The sequence below is a fragment of the Alligator sinensis genome, unplaced genomic scaffold, assembly GCF_000455745.1.
Source record: "Alligator sinensis unplaced genomic scaffold, ASM45574v1 scaffold790_1, whole genome shotgun sequence".
NCBI classification, from domain to species: domain Eukaryota; kingdom Metazoa; phylum Chordata; order Crocodylia; family Alligatoridae; genus Alligator; species Alligator sinensis.
This window is the reverse complement of record NW_005842723.1, coordinates 354,217-369,845: the sequence shown is the minus strand read 5'-3', so window position 1 is coordinate 369,845 and position 15,629 is coordinate 354,217. Positions and strand designations below refer to the sequence as shown.

General features: G+C 39.7%; 1 protein-coding gene across 8 annotated transcripts in view; it reads right to left on the bottom strand.

Moving 5' to 3' along the window:
- Window positions 1-15,629, bottom strand: part of ANKRD26 (ankyrin repeat domain 26) — a 126,220-nt gene that overhangs the window by 49,777 nt on the left and 60,814 nt on the right. For 5 of the 8 annotated variants that reach the window (XR_003096377.1, XR_003096378.1, XM_025216290.1 and 2 more), the window contains 7 exons: window positions 14,071-15,069; window positions 12,960-13,207; window positions 10,050-10,196; window positions 7,670-7,703; window positions 7,282-7,420; window positions 5,887-6,100; window positions 664-847 (listed from right to left, as the gene is read on the bottom strand). Coding sequence is in view for 6 of the 8 variants with exons in the window: in XM_025216290.1 (XP_025072075.1) it covers window positions 664-847; window positions 5,887-6,100; window positions 7,282-7,420; window positions 7,670-7,703; window positions 10,050-10,196; window positions 12,960-13,207; window positions 14,071-15,069 (1,965 nt within the window). In the remaining 2 variants the exon portion in view is untranslated. Of the gene's footprint in view, window positions 1-663; window positions 848-5,886; window positions 6,101-7,281; window positions 7,421-7,669; window positions 7,704-10,049; window positions 10,200-12,959; window positions 13,208-14,070; window positions 15,070-15,629 lie in introns of all 8 variants that reach the window. The other 3 variants (XM_025216294.1, XM_025216293.1, XM_014525008.2) reach the window with 3 other exon arrangements.

Below are 15,629 nucleotides of genomic sequence, written 5' to 3'. Positions count from 1 at the left end.
TCCGCTGCTCCACATGTGGCTGAGGCGTCAGACCTGGCTGTTGCTACTCTGGGACCAGCCACCAAAGTGCCAGATTTCTGAGAATTCCGGATTTTTAAAAACCCACATTTATGAGGTTATACTATATTTCTGTCAAAAACGGACACAGAACAACGATTAGAATTTTATCTTCACTTCATGACTCAGAAAATTGAGTTCTCAGAACATAAAGCCCCCAGCAGACTGACAATCTTAAACATGCCTTGGTGCCACAAAAATCAATACCATCTGAAAAGCAGTGGGGGTCTGAGCAGATAAGAGAAACTGATGGGCACTGGGACTGACAGACCCTTTTATGACTTTTCAGCAAGTAATGTAAGCAGTCTGAAAAAGACAGAAACAGACAGAAGAATAAGGTGGGTAGATCTTTGTAGAAGCAACACATTTGGCAGATGAATGCCCTCCTAAGTGAAGAACTCTTCAGAGCCAGCTCTTGAAAGAGAAAGAGAATTTTGCCTGCAAACATTTAGGACAATATTCGGCCATTATAAACGTTCAGCTACAATTTCTTAAAATGTATGTTGTTTAAAAGTATTGGAATGCTACATCTGAATTAAAGCTCAGAATAGAAACAAATATGAAAACAGTGTTGAATTTTGTATTCTAGAACTTAGTCTACTTAACCTGTTTAAGGTGATTTCTCAATGTTCTTAACTCCATTTCTAGACCCCTGAGGGTTAGCTCAAGTTGTTGTTTCTCCTCCATCTCTTTACAGTATTGATCCTCTTTCTTTCTTAGCTGTTCTCTGTTTTTTTCATATAGAATTTCTGAACTCATCCTCTTTTCTTCTTCTTGTTTCAGAGTAAACCTGGAATTTAACATTACCTTAAAAGCAAAATTCATACATGCACCTAGCAGGAATTTTACCTACTGATATTTCAGCCTGTTAAAAAGTTGACAAAGATGAATATACCATATTATGCAGCTTTTCAGAATTAACAGACGATCACAATTTTAAAATTCTGCCACCTTATACTGTAACCCTGAACCAGATTTTTAAAAATTAATTCTAAAATTCTAAGTTCATTTTATTACAGATGTGCAAGTATTTTAAACTTTATACAACAAAAATAATTTTATTCCAGACTTATAAAAATATATATTCCAATTATTTATGCAAGCCATCACCAAAATAGAAGGAGCTATACTTTGAATACCTTCAGGGTATCAGGTGCTATATCTTATACTTTGGGCCAAACCCAAGGCTGTGGACTTGACATGATCTTTTTTATGGAGATTACAGAAGAGGTAGATAGTAACTTCCCTCCTCAATGCTTCTGGCCTTCTAAAAAACTAAATTATCCAGAATACCAAATTAACAATATAGAACAAAACAAGTTCAAGCAGAATAATTCATCTGGGCAAAAAATATAAGTCCAGACACTGACAGAGCAAAAATCCATACTGATGGACCAATCTAGCAGAAGATGGGTTCTACCAGATTGAAGTACATGAATATTAGATTGCTTCATAACCCCAGATATCCCTACTATGTGGAATACATAATGACTTACATAATTACCGTAATATTACAAGGAAAGTAACGCTGTTGTTTAAGGCAAAACTGACCAGTTTTAAATATGGTCTTTGTAGTAGTAGGCTGTTATTACATCTTGTAAATAGTAAGCAGAATATATTTTTCCATACAGTTATTTTGATACACGTAGAAACATAAAGAAGTAGGGCTGGAGGACTTCCATAGGTCCTAGTCTAGTCCAGTGTTTCTTAACCCATGGGTTGCCCCCAAAAGTGGGCTGCAAGAATATATAAAAGGGTCACAAACAAGCTTTAAAAATGGACCAGCAAACTTTAAAAAAGGATTCTCCTTTAAAGAAGAAAAACATGGAAAAAAGTTCCAGTCTGCAAGGGGCTCCTTGGATCTCTCCATGCCCCATATACCCACCCCCTGCCCTACACACTGGGTAGGGGCTAGGGTCTGGGTGCAGGGGGCAGTGGGTCGGGAGTGAGGGGCACTTTGTTGGGACTGCCCATTAATGTTTACAAATGAGTCCTGGTACAAAAAAGGTTGAAAACCACTGATCTAGTACAATCACCTGCCTGAAGCAGGATTATCCCTATCCAAACCATCCTATACAAATCCACTGCCTAACCTCTTAGCAAAACTACAGTCAATCCTAACACAAGACATGACAACGTAACACACTAACCTGCCAAAACTAAAGCAGAGGGACCATGATGGCCTATGTCCTGCTTCTGTAAAGTTTGCTAATATATGTTCAAGAGATCCCAGGAAGAGGGCTATTCCATCTGGTGCAGAGGAAGGCAACAACCTTCACAATCCATACCAATATGACCATGGAGTAAAATTCCTTCCTGACCCCAAACATAGTAATTGATCCGACTCTCAGCAGAGGGCCAAAGCCCTTTAGGCAGGAATCTCCAGGTTTAAGTCCCAGCAGGAGCACTGGCTGGAGCCAATGTTCCTTTGACCCCAGTCAAAGTTCCCAGCATCAGCTGTAGCCAACACCTAATACCCAAAGAAGAATGAAGGCATCTCAAATAAGCTTTAGAAAAGTCTTGCTAGGTCTTAGCATAGTTCTAACTTTAATGTGATAAAAAATGTGACAGCCTGGAAGTACAATATAAATCAAATTTTTAAGTTAATAGAAGCAGAGGCTTTAGGGAGAGTTTAGATATTTTTTCCCCTAATACATAAATCTAATTGGGAACAAACAGAAGCATAACAAAAAAAGTCAATTTAGAGTCTATGTCTACATTTTCATGTTGGGAAGATAAATCATTCCTGTGTTTGATAACCATTTAGTTTTAAAAAATGGTATGTGACAGGAAAAATATCAGACTACGTATTGTTGAAGTTGCTGATTTACACCTTCCCCCTAGTACCTGAAATTTCTATCATATAAGCAAGTCATATTTCACTGTTTCAACTCTTAGCTTTATAGAAGAATAATAGAATATCATATGCCAAAAACACTGAAATGTGAAACAAATCTGAACTACAAAGATAAAAGTTTCCTTGCAATTCTTACTGTAGCTCTGCTAAAGGACAGAGTCTCATTAGAGGTGCACCAATACATTGGTCCGATATTGGATCAGCACCGATATAAAGAAAATTGATTGGGTCAGAAATCGGCTTGATGTGGCCAATAATTTGGCTGATAAATGCCCATGTGTGTGCCCAGCCTCAGCACAGCACACAGGCAGCAAGGAGCACTGCCTGGCAGCATGGAGAGCTACGTGCAGCTGGTAAGCCTGCTCTGGTACAAGGGGAGGAGGAAGGGAAGGGGTGTGGGGGGGCAGATCAAGGCCCCTGCACTGAGGGAGTGGGGCATGGGCAGGGGCAGGCACTGCCCAGCTGGGGCGGGGTGCGGGATGGAACTGCAGCTCGTCCATAGGGTGCAGGGTTGGCTCCTGCCACTGCACGCACCCTGGGATGGCACAGGGTGGGGGGGCATGTGCCCCCGGATCTCCGGGGGGGGGGGGGCTGTCACTGCAGACTGGGGCTAGGGCTGTGCCAGGCTCTACCCAATGCGTGGGGGCTGCAATCGAGGCTGTGCTCGGGGTGGGCGGTGTTGGGAGGGGCTATGGCAAAATTTGGGGTGGCTGCAGCCCCCCGACATAGCCCCCCTCCCAGCACTGCCGCCACCTACCCTGAGTGCAGCCCTGGCCCCAGCCCGCAGCTGCAGGCCGCCCTGCCCAGATCCGGGGGCACACACACCTCCCATGCCCTCCCGGGGTGTGCACAGAGACAGGAGCCACCCTCGCCCCCGGATGAAAGATGACTCTGTCCCATGCCCCGTCCCGCCCCGTCCTGGCAGGGCAGCGCTTGCCCCTGCCCCAGCTCCACTCCCTCACCGTGGGGGCCTTGATCTACCCCCCATGCCCCTTCCCTTCCCCTTCCCCATCCACCACAACAGACTTAACAGCTGCACCCAGCTGTATCAGAAATTGGACCAGTATCAGCCGATATGCCTCCTTAAAAATTGGCTGTTGGTATCGGCCCCCAAAATTTCTATCAGTGTACCCCTAATTCTCGTGAATGCAACATTGATATTCATGTATTTATTATTTCATGTAAAATAGATATTAAAGTATTTGTCATTAAAATAAACAATAGTAAAGGATTTTGTCAATGGAAAAGAAAAACAAAAATCTACTAAATTTTGGTATCAAATCAAAGCAACATTTCAAACTTGAACTCATTATATATATAGCACATCTACTTTAAAAGTACACCCTATTTATTGTAAGCAACAACTAAAAACTCCATTCAGATCTATTCCAGGGACACTGGTAGTGGAAATTTAAAACTTGACTTTTCTTATTTAATTTTTCTTCCTCATGTCTAACATGTGAGCCCTCATGAGGACTTCATTCTGGATACCAAGCACAATTCTTAGTAACCTATATGCAAACAGAAGGAAATAAAATTGCAAAGACCAGAGCTCATGATCTTCCGTTGTTATATTCTCCATGCTCCTTTGCTGCCATCTCTTGTTAAAACTATATTAAATAATAATTTATTTGGGGTACAGAACTTGTCATTTTCTGTTGTCTGTAAGACAACATGTACATGCACCCACATATAAATAATATTCATACAACCTATTTTTTATAAATGAGAATTTTTCTGAGACTGAAAACACAACTTAAGTCTTGAACAACTGTTGTGAGACTCAGCAAAAGCATATCACCGCAAACACCTTTCATGTAAAGCTGCGCACTGGATCATTTATGGTTAGTTGGTAATAAATTCAATGGTTAAGTTAGGCAAAGAGGAGGAAGCCAAGTTCCTAGTATACTAACCAAGAAGGAAAGGGTCATGTGGGGTGTGAAATTTAAATTGAGCAAGTTGGTCAAATCAAGAGAGAGAAGAACAGATGTTATGTTTTATTCCATTCCTCCTTACTTTATCTCACAAATAAGTCCCTCATGTCCTGGTTGAATACAATATACTGTAGCAATACAAACACTTTTATAGCACTATAAAAAGTCACGCAGACATGTGTACATCCCGTAGCACTACAAAAATACAAAACGTGCTACAAAAATGCTGTTGGATGAAACTGCAACTTGCGTTTAGTACTGCTACACATTAGACATGGACAGGGGATCTTGTGGTCCCCCTGGCACCCCACAGCGTTCTCTTCTCTCCCATACCCTACTTCTAGAGAGGTGGAAAGGAGAGTAAGGTGGACAGTTGACGAGAGTCACCTGGATGCTCAGTTGTCATTAGGGCTGGAGAGTAGTAATTCCTATAAGGCTGTGCATCTTTGGTCTCCCAGTTCTACTTGGGGGTTCAGGAACACAGCTGCAGCTCCTGGGATCCCCAGAGGGAGCAGTTACAAGGCTGAGCAATCCCTTATTGTGCCCCCTAATTGGAAAGCATGCTGCTGCATGCCTTTACAGAGATTTTGTACCCTTGTTAAAGGGCTCAGCAGGGGAGGTGGGACGTCTGTCTATAAAGCTACATTTATGTCTGTCTCTGTCCATAAAACTAATTTTCTATACCACTTCAAAGTGCTGCAGTAATTGTAGTGCTACAAATGTTATGTCTGTCAGGGGCCTTACTCACTTTCCAGGTTTTTAGTGAAATCAAATTCTGGTGAAATTTCCAGTGAAATAAAATCTTTTGAATTGAAAATTCTTGTAGGAAAGAATTTCCCAATGAACCTACTGTCAAGGTAAGTCGTTTTCTGACCAATCTTTCATTTGATTCTGCTAGGTGCTGAGAACTCACCCAAAGTAGTTAAGAATGTGCTTAAAAAATAAAGGAATCTCATTTCACACCGTCAATGCCTGTCAATATTTGTGTTTTGTCAGAAGAGTGTTGTAAACTGTTTACAAGAATTTAAAATTCCGTACTTGAGACTGCTGACATCACTTTCCCATTCCATTTTCTGGTGATCCAGTCTGGATTTCAATTCTCTGGTCTCTTCCAATATTAACTGTAGTTCTTTCTTTTCATTCTCAAGTTTTCTTACTTTTCCCAAGAGCTGGGTATAGCGACCCTTTTCACGTTCTATTAATCGTTCATATCCATGAAGTATGTTCTGAATTTTCAAGAGAATAACAGAATCTATTTGGGAAGACAAAAATATGTGCAGCTTTCATTTAGTTAAAAAAAAAAAAGCAACAGAAAGTTCTTTCATTTCCACTTCCAAATACTTCCATTTGTGGTATATTTGATCATTATTTACATTAAAAGCAATGTTAATACCTTATTTTAGTTCACTTTCAAATATATGATCAAGATTACTCCTACATATAGACAAAAATAATATTTGAGTGTGTGTGTGTGCATGTGTGTAAAGATGACTTATATTTCTAATAAAAGAAAACATCTTGCTATGCTTTAGCCAAGGTCTACAGAATACAGATCAACAGTTGTGATGTACCTCTAAAGCTATATTTCTATAGTCTCCCTGCTGAGCTTGTGACAACTGCCAACACAACAAGCCCAGCTCACTCCCACACACTGCACAACTAAGTCTGACAATTTAATTGGATATACAGCTAAGTAACATTTCTTTGGTAATATATTTTATTAGGCTAACTGTATAGTTAAGAAACAGGTTGGTCCAACATACAGCTAAGAGCAGTCTTGAGTTCTCAGACAATCTAACAACATATATAGCCTAACTGAAAGTAGTTCCTTTAGGTGTTTTCCAGGGGTTGGGCTTTAATTAGAGCAGCTCCAAGAGCCACTCTAATTAAAGCACCTGGAGCATCATATATATCAGTGTCCCCAGACTGAAAAATGGCAGCGGGGTTGCTTTAACTAAAGCTCGTCAAACGAGCTCGCCTCACTGCATGTGCATAGTTGCCCTTTCTTTCTTTGGCGGTAAGCCCAGGCTCAGCAGGGAAGCAGTACAGACATGGCTTTGAGGCAATCTTTCTCAGGTCCTGAACAGAGGAAGTTCCTCTCCAGTTAGTTTAATTTAGAACTTTCACAGCACCTTTTTCCAGTGTACAGGAACCAGAATATGGTACAATTTGAATCAGTGCTTCAGACAGCAATAGCTTTCCTCAAGCTTAAGGAGATGACAACTCCAAGGACAAAGTAAAAATTTAGAATACTTAGCATTTGGAAATCTAGTTTGGTTGAATCTACAATGATATTACTTAGCATTTGGAAATCTAGTTTGGTTGAATCTACAATGATATTTCCAAGACAAACTAAAATAAAAGATTTGAATTTTCCAGACAACTCAAATTGACGTTGTGTCTGATTGCTATAAAGATTGGATTTTTCTTTACCTTTACTGTCCACAGTAAGCTGTTCTATCAGCAACATTGCTTCTTTGTAGGTTGTAGTAGGCAACTCTAGGTCCTCAGTAGGCGTGTCAGAAGACTGAGTTAAATCATCTAAATCATCTGCAACATCCCTGGATGTGATCTACAAACATTATATATTTTTATGAAGTAAAAAAAAGAATTTATTTCTGACCATTATCACAAAAACAAGCATTCTTGTCCATTCTCTTAACTATTTTCCATATGTTTGGTTTCAAATGTGAAAGACTACACTTTTCACAGACCAAAAAGCAATTAGCACCTCTGGTGAAACCCCATGCTTATTTATGGTAGTACATAAGCATTTCATTTAATGTGGTATTTTTTTATTTGGAAAACTGTTTTACCATACCATATTCTTCTCATTCACTGATTTGGTTCCGGGTCTAGAAAATAAAAATAATTTTTGATGCTGTAAGCTGATGTTAAAAGTTCAAGTTTTGCAAACTTTAATTTATTTAATAAATGTGAATTCTTTTACAGTTTAGTCCTATATAAAATGTGAATGAAAGCTAACAGAATAGTGATGGGCTACCACCAGGGCTACTGAACACATTGCTTTATTACTGAATTTACTCAAATACATGACAAGGTTGCCCCCCTCCCTCCCCCACAATCAGCATAAAGGAAAAAGCCCCTTGTCTTACATTTGCATACAAAGAAACCTCATTAAATATACTGTCCATCATTAAACTCTGCCAAAAGCAGCATGTACTCAGAAATGGAAACTAACTATGAAGCTGATTAAATGCAGCCAACACTGAGCATGACTAAAAAACATATGGCCATATTGGGCAAACATACTGACGGGAACCCACCACAAGGATAGGTTAGCGCAGCGTGCCTGAATAAGACATACTGTAGTGCTCACTGAGCTCAATCCCACTCAGTGCTGACTCTCTTTCAAGTCATAGTGAGCCACTACAATTAATACATTTTTACTTTCTCTTCACTGCTACAGATGAGATGCGCCTTTCTTTTTCATTTCCAATGATTCTTGTTTCTTCACCTGCCTTAAAAGTTTGGAAAACATTACCCAATGGGGCACCAAACATCTAGAATCCATCTGCTGCCCCCTCTCTCAGCACATTACATATGATTAATGTGACTCTGCACTATTGTTTTACTACAGGTACTCCATAAACATACTTTTAAGCAACGATTTTGTACCTACTTACATATAATACAAACTATGCATGATATTAGTCCAAATCCAAAAGCTTCCTGATTTACCATATAGTTAATTGGGCTTAGTCCCACCAGAGCCAACAGTTTCAAAACATGGTGACCCTATACCTCAGCACTACTAAATATGTATGTGTACTCCAAATACCACCCTCCAACAAATGGGGTGCTAATTAGCACCCCCCAGTCAAGACTGAAACTAGGTGTTTTAGTCATGAGTCCTGGGATCCTCCAAAATATATATGCATATGAGGCACAGGGCAACCTGGTCTGGCTTCATCTTATGGAGGACCCAATGTATTTAGTAAGGTTTTCTTGTATGTGAATGTAAGAAGAGGGGCTTCCCCCCCCCCGCTGATTGGGGAAAAAAATCTTTGTCTTTTTATTTGAGCAGGTTCTGCGCTGGTCTTCATAGAGAGCCCACCTGCCTGCATGCTTTACCTGGCACCGGGAAAGGGTTGACAGGCCTGGTGCTTGGGGAGCAGGGCCAGATTCAGCGGCTGCAGCACACTGACTACAGCAGCAAGGAGGAGCCACCGATGCCAGGGCTGCTGGGAAGCGGAGTTTAGCTCTTCTGCCACCTCAGCCTCACTGTATGCCAAGGGGCGGCAGGACTAGCTGCACACACCAGGGCCCAGGCTGGCACCCACACCTATGCTAAGTAGGGCTAAGGGACCTGCCACAGGCGGATAAAATCCCCTGTTCAGCTAGATTCAGCACATGGGCCAGATTTTGCCATCCCCTACTGTGAGCTATGAAGCCACAAATGCTTATCTTTCTAACCCTAACTGTCTTACTTTGAAACAAAGTAACACAAAATTGCAAGACAAACAATTCTCTTCATAACAATCTTGTGGATCTGTGTAAGTAGGGTATGCAGTACCCTAATAGGGTGCCAAATGCACGTGAAGGTGTTACAAGGGAGGAAAGCTAGAAGTTCAGAGCTGAAGCTCTTCTTCCCTTATTTTGTTTCTCCTCATCTGCCTACCTTTTCTCTTTTCCCTCCAAGGAAAAGGATGACAGAGAAAAGATGAGAAAAAAAGGAAGTGGAGTAGAAAGAATAGGGTGAAGGTTAAATGCTTCTGAACAGAGGGAGACAAGAGTAGTTGGAGATGAGGGGGCAAAAGGAGAGTTTTCAGTTCCTTTGCTTCTGTTTTCTGGTTGAGAGTACAACAATGCTTAAGCAGCATCGTAGCAAAAGGGGCACCAGCCCCGGGTGTGGAGTTACAGGAGGACATAAAAACAATAGCCACTGCAGTGCTGGCCTGACTGCTGCCAGCAATACAGCTACTGATGCTGCCCCATGCACCAACGTTCACCAGGTCACAGAATTGCCAATGAGCTTAACTGTCCTTAATGCCTGTCACAGGAGGGGAGAATAGTCATATACTACAAGACTCTTACTGTACGCCAGAAACTCCCAGAGTCATAGGTAGATTGTCACAGATACAGTTATTTCAGTTGTTACTACTTTCAATTATGTTTACCATTAAATACATTATATTTCTAATAATCTTACATGGTAACAAAATTGTTATAGTCAGTACCTTCCTTCATCCTGAGAAGTTTCACTCAAAGTGCTATCATCAAACTGGCTTCCACTGGTAGAATTCATCTGCTGATTAGCTCTTTGCTTTGAAATCCGCTTTTTGTTTTTACTTTTCTTTAGGTCTTTCATAGTCAAGGCAGGCTTACTGCTTTAAATGAATAAAGAAAAATCCAACATTCAATTATCTTCAAATAAAATATTTTGCATCAGAAATACAAAAACACAGATGACAATACCCAAGAATACTGAAGAACTTGGAAGAAAAATATTTTCTATGATAGAACATTAAGGATGGTTCCACCAAGTATACTGAAAGATGACAATATTGCAAGCAACTTTTTTTCCCCAAAACAACATATTGTCAAATACAATAAGAATTTGGACTAGATTTACTCTACAGAAGCTAATTTGAATCTTTTGTGACTAGGCGCAGGTACTCAGAGGCAGGAATTCACTTTAAGGTTAGGCATGTCTTTTTTAAAGAAATAAGAAATTCATGTAAAATTTGTAGATTATGCTACACCTTTGCATTCAAATGCATACACTAATAAATTATGATACTGTATTTTCACTGAATAGGATTACTTTTTTACTGTGATTATACCCAATGCAAAACTCTGCAACGTTTTTTTTTACATCCACCCTATTCACATCCTTTATTTTAGGGGTGGTCACACTGTTGTCCAAATGAGCTGTTCACTAGATCCAGACTGAGAATCTTGTTAGCGTTTGCTGTGCCCAAATTTCCTAGTCAAACAAATGAACAAAGGGACATAAGTGCGCTATTATTTTCTTGCTCTGGCTACCCAGATTATTATGGTAGAAAAAAAGACTCCATAGAGCTAAATCCTAGAATCCCCATGCATCTGTAGATAAGAGTTGGCAAGAGAGACCAGGGAGTGGGCAATGTACTAGCTTTGTCCCCCCAGTGCATAGGTATACTGGCACACTGGAGAACTTGCTCTCTTTCAGGAACCATGCTGGTACTGGATACTTTCTTTTTTAGGCAAGGAAGAATTCAATTAAAAAGCAGATTGTGACCCTGTGGGTATGGACAGACATAACAGCTGAACTGTTCCAAGTATGTCACTGATTGAGAATTAGTTCATAATTGTCTCTTGACTGAAATGTCTGTGTGGATACTAAGGGTTCTAAGTAGACTGCACTGCTGCCAAGCAGAGTCCTTCCTGGAGCCCAGGCTGCTCGTGGCAGGCAGCAGGGAGGCTGCAAGCAACTGCACTGGGGTCCATGGAGCCTAGCTATAGGCACTGGTCTTCCTTTCCCCTCCCTTCCTTCATGCTCCTCTCTCCCTCTCTCCTTCCTAACTGCCTGCCCTGCCACCTTCTGGTTCTTGCTGGAGTACTGCATGGCTTCCCTTCTCCACCCTTCCCGGGACTACACCTCACCACACACTAAACAATAACCAGTAAAATATAACTGGTTATCACTGGGCTTATTGGTTAAACTATTAATTGTTTAGCTGTTCACATCCCTAGCACGGAATGCTCATGGCCTGTACACTTAAACAATCCTATCTGGTCCAGCTGGGCTCAGCCAGGGACAGCAACAGTGGCAGCGGGTGGATTTCCACCCCCCTGCACACTTGCTTCAGGGCTGTCAGGGAACACCCAGGGCCACAGGGCAGAAAAGAGAAACCTGCTTGTTCCTGCTGCCACTGTCCCCATGTGAATCAGGGCAGGAATGGTTTTGAAGCTTCCCCCCTCACATTGCATCAGCCAGAGATAGCAGGGACAGCAGGAAAAGAGGGAAGGGAGCATGCAGCTCATCATAGAGGGGAAGGGAGGAAAGTGGTGAAAGTGGGAGGGCAGGGGGACAGAATTCTTATTATATATTATATAATTCTTATTTCTGAAGTCCAGCTCAAAATAGTACTTGATTTTTTCAGTGTGGTCTTTAAACATTCCATAGGCCAGTCTTACGTGGCATGCAGGTCTAGACTCTTGGATCTGAATTTTTATTTGAATGTTCTAAGCATTATGTTTGTCTACAACCTGAGTTTTTAAAATGTCCCACAAGTAAATAAGGTAGCAATCTGAGTAACAATGTGCTTTGTGGCATGCTACAGAAGTAGCATAATAATATTACAGAATAATGTGTTCAGGTCAAAGTTAGGAATGTGCCTGCATGCAACAGAGAAAAAGAGTTGATGAGAATTCTTCATCAGATGAGCCCTCAACTGAGTTCATCAGTAAACAAGAACAATGGCTAAAAGGCTAAAAAAGACCTGCTGTTTCCTTTTATGCCCAGGTGTCTCTTTGTAGCCAATAGGTTTAGCAGTTTCCTTAATCTGTGTGCATGGTTTTGGTAGAGACAAAGGAAATGATCATATTAATAGACTGACCTCAAGAGCTAGAATGGGCTCAGGTGGACAGTGCTTGGCCTGCTGGTCGCATATAAACAATTACTTTAAATTTAGCCATCCAGGGGCTAAAAGATCAAAAAATCACTGGAAACTAAGAGCTGGCATTTTCCAAAGGATGCCTTGATACTAACGAGGGGGACTTGAAACAAAAAAGGCTGAGAACCACTATGATAAACTTATTCTGCCTAACTTATTCTGGTTCTAAAAGGCATTTATAGCCCTCATGTTTACAATGAAATCCATGGGAGATTTTGGATCTTTAGTATTTTAAAAAATCAAGCAACCAATTGTGGGATTTAACTTTGGACATTTACTTTTGGAAATTATGACCAACATGTTCATTTATTTAATAAGCAGTACACAATTTATTATACCCTTAATTATTTTTTAGGCAGAAAAATAAATCCAAAATCACTTACTCGTAAGCAAAAAAAAAGTTGTGAAACCTTGTTTATCTCCAAAACCCACAGATACCCTCTACAGACAATAAGGTAAAGATTACAATTTCTATTCTTACTAGCTTACCTCTTCAATGATATTTGATTTAATGTTGCTCTCTCCTTGGACGAAAGGACCATTTTTAGTTTTTCTTCATCTATGGTTTCTTCATTTTCTTTTTTAAAAGGCTCATTGCCCTTTACAACCACCTTCTGTTTCATCTGCAGATTAACAGTGCTTCCAGTCAAATTTGATATGTTTGGTTTATCAACATCATCTTTTTTCTCCACTGTTTCCATTTCTTCATACTTCTGCTTTCTCTTTTCCTCTGCAACCTAGGATAAGAAAGTTTACAGCTTACTATGCTTCAGTATTTCTTGACCCAATAAAAAGAGATGTTGCATACAGGATGTACATCAAACTTTACCCCTGCAATTCACATAAAGCTATCAGATGTACTACTACATTCTAAAGAATTCTATTGACATATTCCACCACGCAGAAGAGCAACACACAATACAGAACAACAGAGGACATGCAGCAACAGAGTACTCTCTCTTTTGAGAGATGTGGGGGGAAGATTAATTCACTTAGAATTAACAAGTTTTATAAAAACATATAGCCTTTAAATTTTAAATAGCATCTACAACTTAAAACATGAAGCAATGAACACTATTTATCTTATAGAAAAAAGTTAGAATAAAAGCACAATGTTAGAGATAAAGACAGAAAACGTGATTCACAAAAATGTAAATGATAAACTTAAAATGAAAAAGAGTGTTTCACAGCAAACTGACGTTTCAGCGAAGGGTTAACAGAGGTACACATGCACAAATTAGTCAATACCCTGTTCAGAAGCTATCTTCATTCTCTGAATCAATCTGAATTGATGTAAATTTGTGCTTTCCCTTTGAGGTCACGGGAGTGGCAACCACATGCTGAAGAACTGAATATGCCCCTTTGTTTGAATTGAAAACTAATTACTACTATGGAAAACTAAATTTTAGTTTTTCTTAAACTTTCAAAACAGAGGAAGAAAAAAACCCAAACAATTCTCTGCATCTGCCCCTCTTCAGTACTGCACAGCAAGCCAATTTACACAAAACAGTTTCCTTTAATGATGAATAGCTGAAGTGAACAGGATGGTTTATGTGGAGAAAGATCAAAGAATATGGAGAAGCAGCAGGTGAACCTCTACCTCTTTTTGTAGTTGTACCTTCTCTTTCTCCAAAGCCAGGAATACTACTTGTAGCATTCCTACCTCATTCTTAAATCTTTCCATATCTTGCTCCAGTTCTTCATCCAGCTGCCTTTTCAACGTGTCATCACAAGATTGTTGAGAGGTTTTCAAATTATTTTCAAATTCTGTTTTGCTAATTTTAGGATTACTGACAAAGCAGTCTTTGGGGACATTGTCATTAAACTGGGATAAGTCTTTTTCAATATTCCTCTTCACTATACCAGATAGCTTATTTTTATCATCTGTAGAAACAGGTCTTAAGATATCAAGAGTTTGGGAACTTTTCTCCAAAATGCTTTCTTCCAAAATGTACTTTTGTGAATAATCAACGTTTCTCTCTAAAATTGTATTTCCATCTGCATTTCTTTTTATTTCTGTGTCAGACACTTGGTCTTCCACCTCTTTAGTTTCTGCTATTTTTGTACTTACTTCATCTTTAGTATAACTTTCTTCATTTACATTCCAAATAGGTTCGCAGCTTGCCTTGAAAACATACTGATCAGGAGACTTTGGAATTAAGTTTTCATAGCTGGATTCCTTTTGTTCAAGTACAGACTGCAAATCCCCAAATTCACCTTTTCTTTTTGTGTGATTGGTGGGTTTTGTCAGTTTAAGTGGAGCTTCATGAATGCTCTCCAGTTCTTCACTGAAGCCATCTTCTGATGTCCCCTCTGTAGGTGTAGTTGTTTTCTCAGTTTCATTAATTTCACCAAACATCTGCTTTAACTCTGCTGTAATGTTTTTAAAATTTGTTTTCAAATCCCTTTTTTCATTTTCAATCCACATTTTTTCATATCTTTGCTCCCAAAGTTTTGGATTCACTTGCACAAGCTCACTGTTTGATTTTTCATTTTGTTCTAGTGTTTTCTGATGTGAAAGTGAAATCTCTGCTTTGTCAGTCTGATTTTCATGTGTTGTTTTTTCTATTAAGTTGGTTGTGTCTAATATATATTTATCCTTAAGTAAGCAAGTGTAGACAAAGAAAAATTAACAAAAAAACCAGCAGTTATACCTAATCTCATAAAATAATTCACACTATAAACTTGCCATATATCACAAAATTGTGCCAAACAAATCATGGTTGGGAATCTTAAATATTCCGAAAGTTCATAAATCTTATTTATAAAACAAAGACATTTTTAGGGTTCTATTCTGGTAGGACTGGATTTATCTGCACAACAAATTTTCTTTTTAATTTGCCCATTTTATGTAATTTGAAGTATATAAAAGCATTTAAACTTAGACACTAGGCTACATTGTGCACCTTAGGTCTGTGTGAGGAGATGGTCTCCTGCATGCACAACACTTCCTTCTTTCTTGAGACCACTCGTTATCTGAACCCTTCTCTGCTGGTCCAGAGACTGCACCACAAGAAATGAAGGAGACTGTTCATGTCAGGTGAATATATGAGAGAGCTCACATTGACTTAAAGTACAGGCACTCCTCACTTAACGACCGAGTTCCGTTCCTACGACTCGGTCGTTAAGCGAATTGGTCGATAAGCGAGAAGCAGTGGG